The sequence below is a fragment of the Megascapheus bottae genome, chromosome 1, assembly GCF_031878675.1.
Source record: "Megascapheus bottae isolate mThoBot1 chromosome 1, mThoBot2.hap1, whole genome shotgun sequence".
In the NCBI taxonomy this organism is placed as follows: Eukaryota; Metazoa; Chordata; class Mammalia; order Rodentia; family Geomyidae; genus Megascapheus; species Megascapheus bottae.
In genome coordinates this window covers 43,995,762-44,017,597 of record NC_143509.1, presented here as the reverse complement: position 1 = coordinate 44,017,597, position 21,836 = coordinate 43,995,762, and the positions used below count along the sequence as shown (strand labels likewise).

General features: G+C 37.3%; 1 protein-coding gene across 3 annotated transcripts in view; it reads right to left on the bottom strand.

The window, feature by feature from the left end:
* Vps8 (VPS8 subunit of CORVET complex) overlaps nt 1–21,836 on the bottom strand; it is a 231,930-nt gene that overhangs the window by 124,145 nt on the left and 85,949 nt on the right. For all 3 annotated transcript variants that reach the window (XM_090343220.1, XM_090343238.1, XM_090343229.1), the window contains 3 exons: nt 12,204–12,426; nt 8,432–8,521; nt 5,425–5,476 (listed from right to left, as the gene is read on the bottom strand). In XM_090343220.1, the coding sequence (XP_090199346.1) occupies nt 5,425–5,476; nt 8,432–8,521; nt 12,204–12,426 (365 nt within the window). The remainder of the gene's footprint in view (nt 1–5,424; nt 5,477–8,431; nt 8,522–12,203; nt 12,427–21,836) is intronic.

The following is a 21,836-nucleotide window of genomic DNA, read 5'->3' as shown; positions in this document are numbered from 1 at the left end:
CAAGGGTCAAGGGCACAGAATGGAACAGGAACATCAACAAGGTGATACGGTTTATGGGAATTTGTAGCTGGTAAAAATGAAGGCCATAATGAATGATTGTTGTTCTTAAGGTACTATGTTATCTCTCATCTCTTTTGCTGTCCCTTGGTTATCTCATATTGTTACAGTATCTCACTTTGTTACCTGATATATCGGATATATTTGTATTTGGTTATTTGAAATTGGATAGGGAACAGGGGAAAACAAGATGAGGGGTTGAGGGGGGAGGAAAATGGGGACTAAGACATGTGAAAGGGTATCAATGTATGGGAATTAATGCACCATCTATCTGGCAAATATCATGTAACCCTTCTATTGATTACAATAAAAAATATATAAAAAAAATAAAGGCCTAAAACTTCTAATTTTGCTATGTGGATATTAGAAATAATATAAGCATTGTGTGGTGAATTTGTTACTTAATCCAACACAAGGTACAGATCATGTTACTGATGAAATTACCAGTTTCAGTTTATTTACTAAACAATCACTTTTTTTTGTCAGACATGGAACTCTGGGCCTAGGCGTTTTCCCTAGCTCTTCAGCTCAAGGCTACCACTCTACCACTTGAGCCTCAGTGCCACTTCTGGTTTTCTGGTGATCAATTGGAGATAAAGAGTCTCATAGACTTTATACAGCCCCAGGCTGGCTTTGAACTGAGATCCTCAGATCTCAGCCTCCCGAGTAGCTAGGATTTACAGGCATAAGTAGCTAGGATTCTAGGCATGAGCCACCATACCACCACCCAGCTAGACAATCAATTTTATTATCAGAAATATGAGACAGAATATTTCTAGACAGAAATGATCTAGAAATCTACTCATTTTCCAGGCCATCTATACTATTCCCCTAATCATGAGCTTCTTAGAGACAGAGAATTGGAGCATTTCTATACTTCTAGTATTCAGTAGTGTCTGTAAGGAGGTGATAAGTATATGTATAGTAAACTAAACTGATACCCAGCTTCATTTTCTGTAACTAATCTCTCCTAAATCTCTGTATATATCATTTTCTGTAGTTAAAGGTCAACAACTGCACTTAGACTTTTCAGTGCTATATTCCATGTTCATTATTGGTAGATACTCATGTGAAAAATAATGTTCAAGTTGGTTCCAAAGAGATTAGGCTCAAGGCTGTTTCTAGATATGAGATTAAGACTATACAGAAAATGACTCCCTTACCCTTACAGAAAAAAAGATGAAACCCTGGGCATGATACAAAAATGTAACTTCCTAAAGTTATTGGAGAAAGAACAGAACCATCAGTCTGGTGGGGAGTTCAGATACATGGCTCCCCTCTCCAGCCTTTCTCCAAGGACAAGTGCACTGAGGCCTGCACTCAGAAGCCAGCTGTGGAAAGATCCTTATATTTTTCGGACCAAAGGGATGGAAGAGAATGAAATAATAAAAGGGAAAAGATCAGAGAGTAGATCTGCAAGCTGTCAGATTATAGCTGTGACTGATCACTAAAGCACCAAGAAGGAAAAAGACTCCAGCAGCCCAGCCAAGGACAAAAGATGAGAGCAATAGTGAGGTCTCCCTCCAACAATGCCTAGAGTGTGATGACAAGCATACAGGCATCGTGGGGCCTTCAGCTGCCTGGAGAATAGACAGGGAGCGGTACAAATAAACTACCATCACTGTGGCTTTTAGCCTGGGACTAAATACCCTATAGCAAACACAGCAGGGTCAGGGCTCACCTGGAAAAAGCAGCAACTTTTTGGCTGAGGAACTGGAAAAGAGAAGCCAGGAAACATGAACATTTAAGAGACTGGGGACAGAGGGACCTTTTATAAGGAAAATGAACAAAATTTCAACTCTAAGGCTCTGCATGTTTTTATTTGCCTGTGAACTTTGAACCATGCATGTAGATCAGAATTGTAAAAGGTCACCTAAAAGATGCTTTTGCTGGGCCCTGTGAATTAACTACAAGTTCTCCGACCTTGTACCTGTGCCCTGATCTGAGCTATTCTCAGCTACAGTCATTTTATAATCACCTCAGTCTTCAACAAAGAGAAAACTGATAAGTATCTTGTGTGGAATGCAAACTGCGCCTCAGACAGGCAAGACCTTCTTACCACCTTAAAGGAAAAAGCTAAAAACTCAAAAGATCACCAGCCATCCTGTCCCAAAGTGATAACAAAACTCTTCCAGAGACAGAGACTGAGCTAATGACCAACCAACTCACACACTTGTGACCTGGGACTGTTTAAAGGTATATATCTTCTTACCGCCTACTTCAACTTTCCCTGTTTAACCTGAAGCTAATGTTTGTGTCCCAGAATATGGCTGAAGATGTACTCAAGTGTTATCTTCCCATGGCTTTCATATAATAAATCTTTCTTTGTCCATTACCATGTCTCTCCTTAGCATATGGGAGACAGTGGCTGAATCTAACATGGGAACTTTGGGCCTGGTCTAAAAACCTATTCCACAACCCAAAACACCAGCTAAAGACAAATGAGCTGAATGAAAAACCCCTGATGAAGAGTCCAGGCTATACTTTTGATCATATAAAATAATACTATCGAAATAAAAAGAGAGGCTAGACATGGTGGCTCACATCTGTAATCCCAGAAACTAGAGAGAAGGTAGGAAGATCAAAATCCAAGGCCGGTACTGCACAAAAAGCAGAAGGTCCTACCCCAAAAATAAAGCAACAGAGTGTGGCACCTTACACCTCAAATTCCAGCCCCGTACTTGGAAGATGGAGGCCAGCCTGCACAAGAAATGAATAAAACCTATACCAAGAAGCTGGATGTGGTGGGTTTTGCCTTTCAGCTCAATTTTTTCCTGTGGGAGGTGAAGAGAGAGAGGAGAGAGAGGAGAGAGGAGAGAGAGGAGAGAGAGGAGGGAGAGGAGAGAGAGGAGAGAGAGGAGAGAGAGGAGAGAGAGGAGAGAGAAGAGAGAGAGGAGGGAGAGGAGAAAGAGGAGGGAGGGAGGGAGGGAGGGAGGGAGGGAGGGAGGGAGAGAGAGAGAGAGAGAGAGAGAGAGAGAGAGAGAGAGAGAGAGAGAGAGAGAGAGAGAGAGAGAGAAACAAAAAGACCGCCCAAGTGGTAGAGAACCTACCAAATGTGAGGCTGACTTCACTTCAAACTCTAATACTATTAAAACACACACACACACACACACACACACACACATTCATGAGGGGCTGGGAATGTGGCTTAGTGAGTGAAAGAGTGCTTGCCTAGCATGCACGAAGCCCTGGGTTCAATTCCTCAGTACCACATAAACACAAAAAGCCAGAATGGCATTGTGGATTGAGTAGTAAAGTGCTAGCTGTGAGCAAAAGAAGCTCAGAGACAGTGCCCAGGCCTTGAGTTCAAGCCCCAGGACTGGCAAAAAAAATAATACTACTAATAATAAAACTTCATGATAAAACAAAGAAAAAATTGGTAAGAAAAATAACAAAATACTAGGACAAATACAAAACAACTCAATATTTGAAGAACCACAGAGGGGGAAAAAAAAAACAACTTAAGATAAAGAAATTGAACAACTCCTTGGACTGGGAGTTCGGCCTAGTGGTAGAGTGCTTGCCTAGCATGCACGAAGACCTGGATTCAATTCCTCAGTACCACAAACATAGAAGAAAAAGCTGGGAATGGTGCTGTGGCTCAAGTCATAGAGCTCTACCTTTCAGAAGGCCCAAGGACAGTGCTCGAGCCGCAAACTCAAGCCCCAGGACTGGGAAAAAAGAAAAAAAAGAAAAGAAATTGAACAACTCCAATCCTGAGATGAACAAAATGTTAGAACAGATGAGAGCTTTAAAAGAACTATTATAATTATCCTCAATAAAGTAAAACAAGACATATTTCAATGCATAAAAATTTCAACAGATAAATTAAGGGTTGCAGCAGAGGAACAGAACCAATAAAAGATAACTAAATTAGACTGTTAAAACTAAAAAAAATGGTTGGCCGGGATTTCGGCCTAGTGGTAGAGTGCCTGCCTACCATGCTGAAGACACAGATTCAATTCCTCAGTACCACAAACATAGAAAAAGCCAGAATTGGTGCTGTGGTTCAAGTGGTAGAGCTCTAGACTTGAAAAAGCCCAAGAACAGTGTTCAGGCCCTGAGTTCAGGCCCCAGGACTGGGAAAAATAATAATAAAAATAATAAATAAAAAAGGAAATTGTTGAGTGAATTTAACAGCTGAATGAAAGAGAAAAAAAGGTGAATTTAAAGGAAAAATAACACAACTCAGTTCATGAATTTTTGAAGAATATAAAGATTTGATTCATGTTTTTCTTTGTTTCAGTTCAGCTCAATGGAAACTGGATGGGATCTACCTTTTCATTTGAACTAATTTTGTGATGCCATCAATGTAATTAATTATTTACAAAATAATTTTTATAAGAAATAGAAAGAATGCCCAAACTTTTAGAAATTACCACACAAAAGGAATAACAGCATGTGAAGAATGGAAAGTTAAGTGTTGTCAGAGTTCTAAAAAAGTTAACAACTTTTGGATGAAATTATTTGTCATTTGTCTAAGTGATAAATACTTAATGAGTACTTGCTATAAAATTAAGCAATAACTGACAGGGTTTTAAATTAGAAATAGACAAGGCAAAAATAATCTTTAAAGAATCTAATATCCTACTTTCAGTGTGAGATAAAACAATCAGCAGTAGATAAACAGGAAATAGAACATTTGAACAAAACTACAAGACAGCTGGAACTACCAGAACATTCCACTACACAGTGGAATACATCAACACTTTCTTCCCAAGAGTTACACGTTAGTCAATAAAATAAATTATAAGGAATGTAAAAAGAAAGAAATCAGAAAGTACAGTAGAATGAAATTAGAAATCAGTAACAAAGAACTGTAAGATGTGCACAAACAGGTAGAAATAATGCTTCTAAAAAAACAATATCACCATGGAAACTAGAAGTACAGAGGACAAGAACTTTTTTCTATGAGAAAAAATACAATTCCTTCTACAATTCTCTCTCTCTCTCTCTCTCTCTCTCTCTCTCTCTCTCTCTCTCTCTCTCTTTCTCATCTCTCTTTCTTATTGTCAGGGTAATGTATAGAGGGGTTAGAGGTAGTGGGTATATTACTTTTTGAAGATTGATACCCTTTCCCATGTTTTTTCCCCACTTTCTCTTCCCCCCACCCACTCCTAATCATCTTGTTTTTCCCCTTCCTTTCCCCATTTCAAATAAACAAGTAAATGTATATACAATATACCAGGTACCAAAGTCAGATACATTAACAATATGAGATATTCTTCTATGGTTGGACTATGGTATTGGTTATACATGGTTTACCAAAACTCACATGCACACATAAAATTGGTGAATTTTATAATGCTTAAATAATACCTTAACATATGAAAAAGAGAATAAAATTAAAGGTTTCAAAATTAATACCTGATAGCGTTTTTCCTGCATTCAAAGGAGGAGAAATGACTCTGAAAAGTTTCTGTATTAAAATTAATAGAAAAATAATCACCATCATTTCAAACAATAATATTTTTAGAGATAATAAGAATCTTAAGTTATTAATCATCTTTCTCTGATAGAATTAGACATTTTTCTACTGAGTATAAATACAAAAACGTAATGTTCACATGCACTGTTTAGAAGGATTATTAAGAAAAGTCTCTGTCATATTCCTCATTAAAAGAAGCCATTTAGACAAGGTTAGTTGTTCAGATAATAATTTCTTATTTAAGGCATTTCACATTCTTAAACTTGAAGTTACTCTTTTTTTTAAAGCAAGTTAATAAAGATATAACATCCTAACAAAGTGGTAAGGAGACTGTTTTATACTAAAAACATCAAAACATCTTATTGGGTATAGCGTTGGAACAAAAGGACATTATCTGACCATATATACAGCCTCAAAAAATTATACATGCTGGTCAGGAGCATAGCCTAGTGGTAGAGTGCTCGCCTAGCATGGACAAAGCCCTGGGTTTGATTCCTCGGTACCACATACTCAGAAAAAGCTGGAAGTGACTGCTGTGGCTCAAATGGCAGAGTACTAGCCTTGAGCAAAAAGTGTCCAGGGGCATTGTATATATATGCTATGGATCCTCCACAGAAACTTTCATCTTTGAGAAAGGACTGATTCACAACTCCAGAAAGTACAAAATTCAGGTGTCTACATCAAGAAGTCTCCCCAAAATGATTTCTATGCCTGTAGTAATAGCTCCCACTAGCTACTCAGGAAGCTGAAGGTCTCAAGAATAATAGGCCAACCAACAAAGTAAGACACTCACCTCAAAAAAAAAAGAAGAACTTTCCAAAGAACTTTGCATACTTTCCTGTTGTTGTTTGTTAAACTGGTATATAAATCTTTACTTCTAACCATTAAAAGAGCTACTCACTAGTTAGTGTTCCCATACACATATGTAAACCCATCTCCTTTTCTTCTTTTATTCTGTATACTGATGCTCTTCTCCACTGACTCCTCTTAGGCTAGCATCATGGGGACCTCAGTTGGTAGATAAATTTTTCTTCACAACTTACATTGGCCCTATTTTTACAACCAAAACTGCACTAGATTTCACAAGCTATAATAGTCATTTCAACTGCTTTTTCCTTCTGAAAAAGTGAGAAAAATTTTCAAAAGGTAGGAAATCTCTTATTAATGTATACCTCTTTAAGTATGAATATAGCTAAACTTCAAACAGTGAAAAGTGATTCCCATACAGGCACAGAAATTAAAAAAGGGGAATCATAGGAATCTTCAAATGACTGTTTAATAATAAATATCAAACTCCTGCAGAAAGCCATTAAACTTGAAAGCTACTCTGAACAAAGGCAACCCCCAAGAGCCAGTACACCATGTGACACGTACAGGTACAAATATGAAGCAGATAGGAGGAATAAAACTCACACCTCATAGAAATTGCAGAAGCAACATAAAAATCCAACAACCATTTCAGTTGGTGTATAATGTGTTATATCAAATCTCTTTTGAGAGATTTCTCTAAAAGAAACTAGAAAATTAGGGTATAGAGAACATTTTTGTATGTAAGGAAGTACTGAAGCTTATTGCAGAGGCAATTACCATTCTCAGATACCTCAATGAGGAGTCAGCTGGGTGGTGTAGAAGGAAAGAATAATTAATACAATCAGTGTCAAAATCAAGGGAAGTGGAATGTGGTATTTATTACTCTTAGAAACTGACCAAAAGAAGAAAGCGTGACCAAAATTGAAAGACTAGAAATTAGACATCCATCAGCAGTCTGAAATTTCACAGGATGACTGAAATTTATAATACTGAAGACAGTTTGGAACTGCATTAAGTTTGAAGTGGGGGGCGAGGGGAAAATTGCCTGGATGTCATCACTACATGCCTGGATCTTCTGTGCTACATTAGTCACAGTAATAAAGCAGCAAGCAGCTGAGAAAGGTACTGTGTGTACCTTCTTCATAGACCCGTTATCCATAGTGCGTTCCTCAATGTAAGGCAAATAACTAAATGGGCAAAAGAAAAGCCTAAATGCTTTTTGGATTCTTTTCACAAGGACAATTAAAAACAAAACATCATAAATGTTACAAAATTCTGAATTTGGAAAATCAATACATTAGCCACTTTACAAAGAGTAACTGTCTGCTAGTTTTCAGGACCCATTCCCAGCAGAATATATTTTCAAAACAGAATTACAGAATAGTAATTTATTATATGTAGCAATTATATAAAATAAGTTTATTAAACCTTTTGAAAAACTACTATATAAAAGAGACCTAGCAGAAAAAAATTAAAGTCTTAAAACTTAAATAGGCAAACATCACTTTTACATATTGCTTCCTGAGATTCAAATATACAAGAACACCATGACAGATGATATGACATAAAAGTCTAACGTGGATCAGTGGTAAAGACTATACTTAGCACACAAGAAGCCTCCAGTAATAGAAATTCAACCCCAGTAATAAAAAATAAAGAACAATAAAGACAACTTGAGAGTACAAACTAAAATTGGTATAAAGTCTAATAAATAAGAAATTTTAAATGACTGGATGAAAACCAACTACTGAAAGCAAATTGATACTAGGGAAAAACTAATAGACAATTGTTGGGAACCAGAGTGGAATCAAACTGTACCTTGATTTGCATCAGACAATGGCTTTATTGTCTTATTGTTTTCTGGCCTTATTCTGTTTAAATGACCTGAGATTTACCATATGAATGTAACACCTGGAAGTTCCCTGGGTCTCAAGAAGGGAAGAAGCTGGAGTGGAAAATAAACGCGGCAGTCTTTACCTGGACTGCAGACATCCTGGACCCGGTGTGTCTGTCTCTCTTCTATTTCTTCCTAGTCCTTGCCCCCTATTTCAGGAACCCCAATCTGCGAACCCTGGTTTGCTGCCGGCTGGCCCCGGCAGACAATGTAAATATGTCCTATATTTAATAAGTACTTACCTCCATGGGACTAATAAATTCATTCATGCCTCTGTTGTAGACATAGATCATAGCATCATAGAGACGATTTTCCCAGCACATAAGAACTATCTATAGAAAGGAAAAGTTCATACAATTTAGTGTATCTCACCAATTACTTTCCTTAAAGCTTTAAGAATGAAGATCTTGAATTCTTTTCCCTTTCTATTCCTTCTCTGATAAACACTAAAATTTAAACACTCAAGTACAATGGCTGGGTATATTACTATAGGTTCCGTTTTCCTTTGAATAATGCAACAGCTACTCTGTGTGTGTGTGTGTGTGTGTGTGTGTGTGTGTGTGTGTGTGTGTGTGTGTACGTGTACGTACATGTGTGCATGTGCCGGTCCTAGAGCTTGAACTCGGGGTCTAACCACTGTTTCTGAGCTTCTTTTGGCTCAAGGGTAGCACTTTACCACTTGAGTCACAACTCCACTTCTGATATTTTTGGTAGTTTAGTGGAGATAAGAGCGTCACCAAACTTTCCTGCCTGGGCTGGCTTTGAACAGTAATCCTCAGATCTTAGCCTTCTAAGTAGTTAGGTGTGAGCTACTGGCATCTAGCATACAATAGCTACTTTAAACATCTTCCAGTGTCTCATTTTCTTTCTTCTCTATCCTTCTGTTTTCAATCCTTACTTTTTGTAGGGGAAGGGAAGAAGTCCTGTGGCTTGAACTCAAGGCCTGGGCACTGTCCCTGAGCTTTTCTGCTCAAGGCTAGTAGCACACTACCACTTGAGTCACAGTTCCACTAGCACCTTATTTGGTGTTTAATTGGAGGTAAGTATCTCATAGACTTTCCTGCTTAGGTTGGCTTCCAACTGCAATCATCAGATCTCAGACTCCTGAGTAACTAGGATTACTGGTGTGAACCACCAGATTATTTTACTTTCAATGAAGAGTTAAAATAGTGCCATAAATATTTATAGAGCCCTTATCTAGACACCACTCTTCTAGACACCAAGGATAAAGTATTGGAGAATCCAAAACTAGACCCACTCTGTTGGTTAGCTGGACAGTAACTAAAAGAAAGGAGGGGTACAAATTGGTGTGAGTTATTATATGAAAAAAGATTCTACTACATTAATAATTCATTTTTTTACTAATGTGATAGGCATTATCTTTAAAAAATCTGACTTGGTCTACTATATTTAAAAAGATATCCCTGAGGAAGCAACATGGAAGCTAGGACCTGGAGAATGCCCACCTCCACCTGTATGCCAAAAGCAGGAATGGAATGAGGGACGTGAGCCACCGCGTCCAGCTTCCCCTTTTGATTTTTAACAACACTTGTTTGGATTCTTTTCTAGTTTTCTTACTTGTTTATATTTATTTTCAAACTGTTCTACTAAAAATTAAGCTTTAAGCCAGGTGCTATTGGCTCATGCCTGTTAACCTAGTTACTCAGGAGACTCAGATATAAGGATCAAGGTTCACCAGCCCAGGTTCAAAAGGAGCTGAGACTCATCTCCAATTAAACTCTAGAAAACCGGATGTGGGGCTTGGCTCAAGGGTAGGGCAGAAGCCTTGAGCTGAAGAGCTCAGGGACAACACCCAAGCCAAGTTTAGGCCCCATGACCCACAAAAAAAAAAAAAAAAAAAAAAAAATCTCCTTAGTTGGCCACCAGTGGCTTACACCTGCAATTCTAGCTACTCAGGAAGTGGAGATCTGAAGACCACAGTTCAAAGCCAGCCTGGTCAGGAAACTCTGTAAGACTCTTAACTCCAATAAAATACTCAGAAAAAGCTGGAAATTTTGCAGTGGCTCAAGTGGTAGAGTGCTAGCTAGCCTTGAGCAAAAACTCAAGGACAATGCCCAGGCCAAGAGTTCAAGCCTCAAAGACCAGGAGAGAAAAATTCTCCTACATGTGAGAGGTGCATGAAAACTAGATTGACAATGCGCTCTCAAATCACTGGACTGTTACCAGACCAAAGAAAGACCAAATTACCCAGATAACAGAAAGACATGCATAAAAAAGATCTGACTTTTCTTTGTACCTCACAGTCACCCTAGAAAAAGGTTCCAGAAGGAAGACCAACACCATGTTTTCAAATGTTTCATTTTTATGCAATTTTGTAGTTAAAAAGCTTTTGATCTCTCTAAAGGCTTTGTTAATCACATATATTTTAGTTCAAGAGGGCTTAGCACTTCTGTGGGAAGACATTCATTATTAGAACTAATGTAGAATTAAAGAATTACATTGCATAGTATCTTAAGCCAGAATAATGACTCTCAATGAGGGACTGAAAACATGTTGTGAGAATTTAAATTATACCAGAGGCATATTCTCAGCCAGGCTGCCTAGGCTAAGAACTTCTGTAATTTGCCCTTTCTATCATCTTCAAGCATTTCAAAACTTTATATATTAGCTCTTGGTAAAGTGGAATCATTTTCTTAAAGGTAAAAATATTCTATTGTTTAGGCTGCAATGTAGCTTGTGGTAGAGAGCTTGCCTAGCATGCACAAGGCCACGGGTTCAATCCTAAGCACAACAACAAAAAGAAAAAGAACACAAAGATACTCTATAGATCATGTGAAGGTTATAACTGAAACTGAGCTACTGGTAAAAGTTACATTAATGAACCAACTAATCATTCAAGAAGCCTGTTTTGTTTTGTTGTTGGGATGATGGGGTTTTTGTTTGGTTTTGCTTTGCTTTGTTTTGGTGCCAATCCTAGGGTGTAAATTCAGGGCCTGGGCACTGTCCTTGAGCTTTTTTGCTCAATGTTGGTGCTGAAATATTTGCACCACTGCTCTATTTTCAGCTTTTTGTTGTTTATTTAGAGATACAACTCATGCACTTTCCTGCCTTGGCTGGAAACAGTAATCCAAAGATCTCAGCTTCCTGAGAAGCTAGGATTACAGGCATGAGCCATTAGTGCCTGGCTAAAGAAGCATTTCTGAAACAACAAATAAAAGCAAAGTCTATGCCATAAGCTACTGAGAATTTTAGAAGACTTGGGGGCCGGGAGTTTGGCCTAGGGGTAGACTGCTTGCCTAGCATGCACAAAGGCCTGGGTTCGATTCCTCAGAACCATGTACATAGGAAAAAAAAAGCCAGAAGTGGTGCTGTGGCTCTAGGGGAGAGCTCTAGCCTTGAGGAAAAAGTCCAAAGACAGTGTGCAGACCCTAAGTTCAAGCCCCACAACTGGAAAAATAGGAAGGAAGGAAGGAAGGAAGGGAGGGAGGGAGGGAGGGAGGGAGGGAGGGAGGGAGGGAGGGAGGGGAGAGAGAGAGAGAGAGAGAGAGAGAGAGAGAGAGAGAGAGAGAGAGAGAGAGAGAGAGAGAGAGAGAGAGAGAGAGAGAGAACTTAATCCCTGGCTTGCATGCACTAACTACCCCAGCTTTTACACACACACACACACACACACACACACACACACACACTCCTAAGAAATATATTGACAAGGGGTGTAAGAGTGGTAAGAGTATTTGCCTAGCATTCACAAGTTCCTGGGTTCAATTCCTCAATATTACATACACAGAAAAGGCTGGGAGTGGTTTTGTGGCTCAAGTGGTAGCATGTGACCCTTGAGAAAGCTCAAGGACAGTGCCCAGCCCCTGTGTTCAAGCTCCAGGACTGGTGAAAAAAAAAAGAAAAATATTAACAAATACAAATTTATATTTTTCCAAAAGTATTCAATAAATAAAAAGCATTTTGCAGAAGGCAGAGTGAATCTTTATCAGTCAGGTAAATATAATCAATACAAGAATACCGTTTATTCGGTAAGCTAGCAGACATCTACACACTCACCTGCTGAATGTCTAGGCTGGTGATATCCATATGTACAATGAGAGCTTCCACATTTTCCATTAACTTTTTATCTTGGAAATGAACAATTAAGTCTTTCATGACCTGGGGCGTGATCCCTACCAATTTATCACTTAAAATATATGGTTCAAGGCACTCCAAAAACACTCCTTTGGCCACTGAATTCTCACTTAATTTGTCATATATTTGGCTAAATAAAAGATCCCTGTAACAAGAAGAAAATAATTTTAGCAACATTTCAGATACGTGTTAAAGTTAGTCTGCTATCTATCCATCTTTTCCCTATTTCAACTTACTCATTAATTTATTAAAAAGTAGTAACAGTATTTGGGTAGAACTTTATAAAAGCTTCCACATAGTCATATATACACATATGCATATATACATATATAAATACATACATTCCTATATACTCAATCTTCCTAATACTTCTTTTACAAGATGGTGTAAGGATGATGGCAAAAACCTGTAATCCTACCACTCAGGAGGCTAAGCCAAGAGGATTGTGAGTTGGAGGCTAGACTACACAGTGAGACTCTGTCTCAAAATAACAAAACAAAATACAAATATGAGAAGCTGAATAGGTTAGATTGTTTGCTGAAAGACATACAGCAAACATAACAGAGTTAGAATTCAACCCCCAACTTCAGGCCTAAATCCTATGCACAAGTTTATTCTGACACACAGCTTCATAAAGGCAGCAACACTACCATGGTGACAGGTAAGAGCAGACATGGATAAAGCAGGAAAAGTCAAAAGGATGATTCATATTTATCTTTTCTTCCTCCCTGGTACTAAAGATTTCATAGGAGATCTGCAGAGCCAATTAGCTCTTACTTGTTCTAATCCTTTGCTCCCCAAAAAGATTACACAGTGATGATTAATAGGCAAAGAAAATAAAATTTAATAATTAAAAGACATGTCAATTACATACCAAAGACAATTTTATTGCAGAAAAATTTTAAATTGCTCTCAACACTGTGTTTTCTTTCATATTTCTTCTGTAAATAATCCACAGTTTAGTTATACTCAGGTTACTATTCTGAATTCTGTTTACAATGCAACATCATATGATAAGCATTATTCTAATTGGTATCTTTAATTTAAATTATGCAATTTTGTTTGGTTTATTGAATTTAGTCATTTTTACTTCTAAATGACATGTAATTACATATTTACAGAGTATGGAGTGATGCTTCAATGCCTGTATACAATGTGTAATAATCACATAAGGAAACGGACATTTCTATACCATATTCACTTGTCACATTAGAAATATTCAAAACCCTTCAACTATTTCAAAATGCACAATTAATTGTCATCAACCAAAGCTTTCCTACTGTGTTACAGAATGCTAGAAATTACTGTGCCTATCTTAATGTACCCAAGTATTTCATGTAAGCCAAGACTGGCCTGGCACTTTTGATATTCTTGCTTCAGCTTCCTGAGTGCTGGGATTACATGTGTATACCAAGAAACTCAGCTCCGCTTATACCTTGTGATCGCCCTTTCTCCACCAGCTCCCATCTATCATCTATGCCCTTTCCAACCTCTGATAACCACTATCCTACCTTCTACTTTTTTTTTTTTTTTTGCCAATCCAGAGGCTTGAGCTCAGGGTCTGAGTACTGTCGCTGAGCTTCTTTTGCTCAAGGCTAGTGCTCTACCACTTGAGCCACAGCACTAATTTTGGCCTTTTCTGTGTATGTGGTACTGAGGCAAGCACTCTACCACTAACTACTTTCCCAGCCTTCTACTTTCTACTTCTATGACATTGGCTCTGTAGCTTTCACAAACAGATAAGAAAATATACCACTCATCTTTCTGAGCCTGACTTATTTTACCATCCATGTTGTCCAAAGGAAAGAATTTCACTGAGTATATATATTGGTCTCACCCATTCATCAACAGGTGGACCCTCAATGATTGCTAACATGGGTTGTTGTGAGCAGTGCAATAATCAACAAGGGTACTGGTGTCTTCTACAAAATGGAAGTGGAAATTACAGATCATACAGAAGGTCTATTTCCAGCCAGTTTTTTCTTTTTTCTAGTTGTTATTTGTTTCTTTTTAAGAAACCTCTATACTATTTTCTACTTTAGCTATTCTTATTTATATTGCCCCTTGCTCTGCAAGTATTCCTTTAACATAATCATTTTGTCTAAATCTTGGAGCTTCAATATGCTAAAACATCAGAGCTGGCTTAGGTATTTCTGTACTGGTACATGTGTCAAATTCTGCATTTGAAGTGATGCCACAATAAATACCTACATTGACAGCTTTTCCTACATAGCAGTCTTAATTACGTAGTCACTGGATTTTTAGAAATGTAACACAAGTGAAAAGATATAGGATCTGGGAATATAGCTTAGTGGCACAGTGCTTGCCTAGCATGCATGAGGTGAGAAACATGAAGGATTCTGTGTACTTCAAGTGTGTATCACTAAATTATCTTCAAAATGTATCACATTACCACTTATAAGGCCACCAGAACTCTTTCACAAGAGAATTATGCAATTTTTCCCCTCAAAAGCAAATTAAACATCATCCATCATTTTCAATTCTGCATCAACTGCCAAAATTGAATATTTTGTTTCCCTTTATAGATTATATTAATTTGTATTGTTTTATTTGTTTAAAAATATAAAACAATGCTAATTCAATTTGTCTGTTCTAACTGTAAATTATTTTGTCTTCATATGCAATTCCTTTGTATGTGTGCCATGTCATTTTCCATGTGGAAAATGGAGGGGGTTTACACAAACCACAGGTATTGGTCTTTCATGAGGAGTTTCAGAGTAAAGTCAAGGAAGTTCTTGAAAGGAGTGGACAGGGCTCTGCCTCCCTTCAGGTTCTGGAAGGGAACAGTGCTCCGATGACACCAAAATCCAAAGTCCTGTGTACTTTCTATGAACAGCATTTGTGACACCCTGGGGCAAAATCCATACCCACTTACTTTCTTCCTTAAATACACAAGAGTAATTTTCCTATCATTTTCCCCTCCACTTCACATTTATCAGAAGATTTTTTTGTTCATTTCATTTTAATCAATAGTCCATCACATTTTTGTGAGTGTCAATTACGAGTCAAGCCAAAGCTTCTGAGATTAATGAAATCTGACTGAGAGAAAGAAAGAGTAAAGGGCAACAAAATGACTGCAATAAATTCACAGAAACTGTCCTATTTGCCAGCCTGGGCACCAAGCACAGACAGTTAAACGCAACACTCTAACAAAGATAATTATAGATCTGAGTTTGGTACAAAAAAATTCTTGGGAAAGAGAATTAAAGAAAGCGAAACAGAGCATAAAAGTTGACAGACAAGGTGGAAAGATGAATAGCAAGAGTACACATTTCTTAGCCAGTCTAAAGCTATGGTTAGAAAAAAAATTTTTTTAATCAAGGAAAGTCAGAATCAGCAGCTCTTACCTATATAAAAATGAAACAAAATTCTGTGACATGGTCTCATCATTTGGAAGAATATTTACCAGGGCATAGGAGAAGAATGCGATAGAAAAAGTATACAGAATAATTTTTAGCTCTAGTGTTTCTCTCTATATTTAGGAACTATTCTCCAGGGTGCACACTTCATTTCCTAGAAGGGAATAACACTGTCATTTGCCATTTTGAGCTCAGCATCCTCCAGCCAGTAGACCAGAAAATTCATTATGACTAACAGAGGGTCAGCCAAGACATCTTTCCACAAACCATACTTATGAATATTCATAATAAAATAAATTAACTTAAATACAGAAAAGAGGGTTAAATTCACTTTGTACATTATCAATTTTGTAATATTTTTAATGTGAAAGATTGCTTTAATTATAAGATAATCACAAATTCAAAGGCTGAGGAACCTGGGCATGCTCAGTCAGAATACAACCAAGCTATACTTCATACACAGCCAGAACCAAATAAATTCTTACTGAATATAGGTGAAACCATTCCAGGTTGTTTGGAGATGATCTCTTATTTATAAAAGTAAAGGCAAAGTTCAAGTGGATTTTAAGAAATTATGGCCAAACTGCTATTTTCTGATAGTAATATCAGAAATTTCTTTAAAGGGCTGAGAGTATAGCTCAAACAATAAAGTGCTTTTCCAGCATGTACAAAATTCTTGGTTCAATCCTCAGCAGTGAACAAAATTAAACAAACATGGCTTAACAATGTGATAGCTGCACAATTCTGCAAATATACTAAAATTGTATACTTTGAAAGAATGTTATGGTATGAGAATTATCTCTCAATATATGTTATAAAATAAAATAAAATGGCATGTACACTTACTTCTCTTTATAGTTTCGTATGTAATTGTCAAGAAAATAATTATTCAAAATATCCAGCTTTACACTGGGAGTTTGGCCTAGTAATAGAGTGATTGCCTACCATGCACAAAGACCTGGCTTCGATTCCTCAGTACCACATACACAGAAAAAGCTGGAAGTGGTGCTCAACCAGTAGAGCTCTAGCTCTAGCTCAGGCCCTGAGTTCAAGCCCCAAGACTGGCAAAAAAAAAAAAAAAACCAGCTTCTCAACCACATTTCATAATCAAGAACAGTTTCTCAAATAACAAGAATGATGTTGAACAACACAACATGTATAAAAGCCCACTTTAGGTTCATTATGGATTTATGCAAAACATTTCAGGGCCACATTTATCTATGTGCTGGATGCTGCTTCATATCTGTTCTGGACATTGCTTCCAGTGCCATGAACACAAAGTAGCTGGGAAATCTCTGTTTTCTTTTACTCTCTGTCTAACTGGAATAAAATTCACTATAATAACATAGCACATATTTTAAAACAATGTTCAAACAACATTCACAATTATAATGACATAAACATTAGATCTGTTTTCAAAAAGAAACTGACTATATGGCTACTATATTTTAAGGTATATGTATGTATGTTACATGAATATATGTGTGTATAGATACAAAAGGTATATTATAAATTTAATATGAATACATTTATATGTGTATCATGTAAATATACATAAATGAATTTCATAAATCTATGAATGCATATATATATACACTGTATGTAAGTATACACACATATATATATAACTAGTCATTAAAAGTCATACAAAAGCCAAGATACTTTGTTTTTATCTAATACTGAAAAATATAAAGAAACAACTGATTGAAATTGTTATAACAGAAACCTAAAGTATTAACCTTCAAAACCTGTCACTTCTGATTTTAAGTAATTCACAAAAAGATGATATAGCCAAATTTCATTTAAAAAAAAAAAACAAAAAAGCTCACAATAAACTGATCAGTACTGCCTGCAAGAGAAAAGCAAGCATGGTCCCTGCTACTGTAAAAAGAACATCATAAAGGCCATTGGTAGGGGCCAGGAGTTTGGCCTGGTGATAGAGTCCTTGCCTAGCATGCACGAACATCCAGGTTCAATTCCTCAGTACCACATACATAGAAAAAAGCTGTAAGTGATTCTGTGGCTCAAGTGGTAGAGTTCTAGCCTTGAGGAAAAAAAAAAAATCCAAGGACAGTGCCCAGGCCCTGAGTTCAAGCCCCACAACTGGCAAAAAAGAAAAAAAAAAGCCATTAGTGTAAATGGAATAGGAATATATATTAGTTAACATTCTGTCTGGGAATGAGGTTTTGTGAATTATATGATGAAACAAGTGTAAGAAGGGTGGTATTGAGTTAAGATTAATTTTGAAGCCTAGATTATGGATACAATTGACCCATTTAAGAAACACTTCTCATACTCAGTAGGCACCATCCTGAAAATGAACCATATATAACTTGTGGGTGGGCATAAAAGGGAAAAATTGGGAGACAGGGAGGCAAAAGGTGACACTGTCCAAAATGAAATACAGTCATTACCTGAATTATGTAACTTGTAAGCTCTCTGTTCATTACCTTTAAAATAACAGTAAAAATTTTAAAAAATGTACAAAAGAAATTTTTTTTTGCCAGTCCTGGGCTTGAGCTCAGGGTTTGAGCACTGTCCTTGGACTTTCTCAAGGCTAGAGCTCTACCACTTGAGCCTCAGCACCACTTCCAGCTTTTTGCTATGTATGTGGGGTACCGAGGAATCGAACCCGGGTCTTCGTGCATGCTAGGCAAGCACTCTACCACTAGGCCAAACTCCCGGCCAAAGAAATTTTTTTTTCACGCATCTATTACACATTGCTTTGACCAAGCATAGTCAAAAAGTAAAGCCACAGAGGCCGGGAGTTTGGCCTAGTGGTAGAGTGCTTGCCTAGCATGCACGAAGACCCGGGTCCAATTCCTCAGTACCACATACATAGAAAAAAAGCTGGAAATGGTGCTGAGGCTCAAGTGGTAGAGCTCTAGCCTTGAGAAAGTCCAAGGATAGTGCTTAGGCCTTGAGCTCAAGCCCAGGACTGGAAAAAAAAAAAAAAAGTAAAGCCATTTTTAAAAATAAAAGAACATTCAAATTCCTGCATGTACCACACCAGCTCAGCTGAGGGGGAGAAGCTGTCAGTCAGTCTTATCATTGGTTGTATTTAAATCATTGTGTGATTTGATGCTTCCCTGTCCTTAATTTTAAAAAAAAAATCTGTCTCACTAAAAGAAAATGATGGCCCAAAACACTGTAAAAGTGAATTGCTTAACTGTAGTGATAAGTAAAACTCTGAGATGGTTGGAAGGTAGTGTTATTGGACAAATGAATGGCACATTCTGTTGTAGTACTGATGTCTACGTATCCTGATCCTTGAAGAGGGGGGTCAGTGGTGGGCTCCTTAGAACTATATTCCCCAGGATACTAGACAAAAAAAAGGAGTGTCACAACTGTGTCAGAGTGGTAAGTGCTGAAGAGGTTACCTGAATCTAGTAGAGTACTAGAGTTAAGTTTCATAAGATTTGCACTGGACGCATCCTGAGCATTTCTTAGGGCAATATTAATGTCACAAATGCTTTGGTAATTTGAGAACAACATTAGATATAAGAAGAACTAAGTCAAAGAAGACAGTATAGAGGACAGAGTTTATTTAAGAAAGCTGTCATTATAGAAGGAAGCTCTCTCTATGTAATACATATATTAAATATATTCTACGTGTGTGCATACACACACATACACACAATCTTCTGGTTCAATTAAGCCCAGAAAATTAATCACTTTTGTTTTTATAATCCATGGCAACTCTAAGAAAAAAAATTCTCTAAGGACTCCACCATTTAAGACAGAGTAAATCTAATAAATCTTTAATCATTACCTATTTGCAATAGAGAAAACTGACAGATGGCCTTAGAAACAAAGAATCAAATGTCAGCTCCATCCTTTCTAAACTCAGACTCATATGAAGGATCTCAATCTTTAAGAGGAAAAAAAGAAAGAGAGAGAGAGAGAGAGAGAGAGAGAGAGAGAGAGAAAGAAAGAGACAGACAGACAGACAAGACACAATGGAAAGAACAAGCAGGTATAAGAACTCAAATCTACAACAAAGAAAGAAACACTGGCCCAATGCTTAGTTTCACTACCTACCACTTCTGCCTTTTCTGGAACCTAACTAGAATTAAAAACCTAGCTAGAATTAAAAACATGAGCCACCAGTGAACTCTTTTCTGAAATTTAGTGCTGGTGTTATTTCATTCTCAGCCAATAAATAGGTTCAAATAAGTTGAAAAACTTTTTTTTCAAATATAGTTAAAAGAAATACTTATTTCCTTGGGGCCAGGAGTTTGGCCTAGTGGTAAAGTGCTTGCCTAGCATGCACAAAGACCCGGGTTCGATTCCTTGGCACCACATACTTAGAAAGCTCCGGAAGTGGTGCTGAGGCTCAAGTGGTAGAGCTCTAGCCTTGAGAAAAATCCAAGGACAGTGCCCAGGCCCTGAGCTTAAGCCCAGGACTGGCCAAAAAAAAAAAAAAAAAGAAATACTTATTTCCAAAACATTTTGATGAACAATGGGAAAATAACTCTAAAATACAGATTTTTCTTTTTCCCTCTATTTTCCAACTGTTAGAACCACTGTGACTTTATATAACTGTGAAAAGTATTCAGGTGTCTGAGACAGTGAACACAAGTCATGCTACTAAGCAGAATTCTTTCGTTAATTTATAATATTCGCTTCATACTGGGTCTCATTCTAGATGGGAAAAATCCACTTTATTTAGGGCAAGCTATATCTTCTTGCTCTAAGTAAAACTTGGTCTTTTAGGTATTCAACTTCATCAAATTTATAATTATCTTAATTTAAATATCTGTATTAACTGTAATACCACCTTTTACTTCCTCATCTGAAAATAAGAATATTACCTCTTAATTGTGAAGGATAAATGAAAAGCAATGTAAGTAAATGTAAAATAAATCCATAAGTTATTAAGGTTGTTTTCTTTTTAAAATACAAGATAAATAACAAGACATTAAATGTGAAAATAGGGTAAACAAAATTCTAGGTTAAGAAAAGAACGCAATGGATTTCTATGCTGCCATCAGAAAGAATGACATTGCCTCATTTGTAGGGAAATGGAAAGACTTGGAAAAAAACATATTAAATGAAGTAAGCCAGACTCAAAGGAACATAGGCTCAATGATTTCCCTCATTTGTAATAATTAATACAAACCTAGGACTCTCCTAGCAGAGGATTACAATAGCACAAAACCTAGATACATAACGCCACATAGGATGAGGCTAAATGAAAGGATCTCTAGGATATGGAAACAAGAGCTTTATATTATGTGATTGCTGTTCTTAATGTACTGTTATTTCTCTTCTCTTTTGCTGTTACAGTATCTGACTTTGTTATCTGGTATATTGTATATACATTTATTTGTTTATTTGAAATAGTAATGGGAAAAGGGGAAAACAAGAGGATTGGAAGGGGTGAGGAAAGAGAAATGGGGACAAAAACATGAGAAAGGTATCAATGTGTGACAAGTAATACACTGTCTATCTGGTGAATATAACTGTAATCCCTCTATACATTACAATAAAAATAAAATAAAAAATAAAAATATATACAAAAAAGAAAAGATAGGTAAGGGCTAGGTATGGTAGCTTGTGCCTAAAATATATAAGCAATACTACAGAGGAAGAGATCAGGAAGATTTTTGTTGGAGGCCAGCCTCAGCAAAGAGTTAGTGAGAGCTGGGTGTCAGTGGCTCATGCCTATAATCCTATTAAGGAGGCTGAGATATGAGGATTGCAACTGGCAGGCAGCCTGAGCAGTAAAGTCCATGAGACTATCTCCAATTAGCCATTTTAAAAAAAGTCAGAAATAGAACTATAGTTCAAATGTACTCAATAGTCTTGAATACAAAAGCTCAGGGATAGTGCCTGGGCCTGGAGTTTAAGCCATAGAAGTTGGGGGGAGGTAGGGGGAAGAAGTTGCATAAAAACCACCTTCTCAACAAACAGCTGACATGGCATGGAGAAGCATAGTTAAGTCTAAGGCTAGCTCCAGGCAAAATGCAAAATACCTTATTAATGGGCCAGGAGTTTGGCCTAGTGCTTAAGAGTGAATGCCTAGGATGCATGAAGACCCAGGTGTGATTCCTTGGTACCACATACATAGAAAAAGCTAGAAGTGGTACTGCAGCTCAAGTGGTAGAGCTCTACTCTTGAGGAAAGCCCAAGGTCAGTGCTCAGGCCCTGAGTTCAAGCCCCAGGAGAAGCC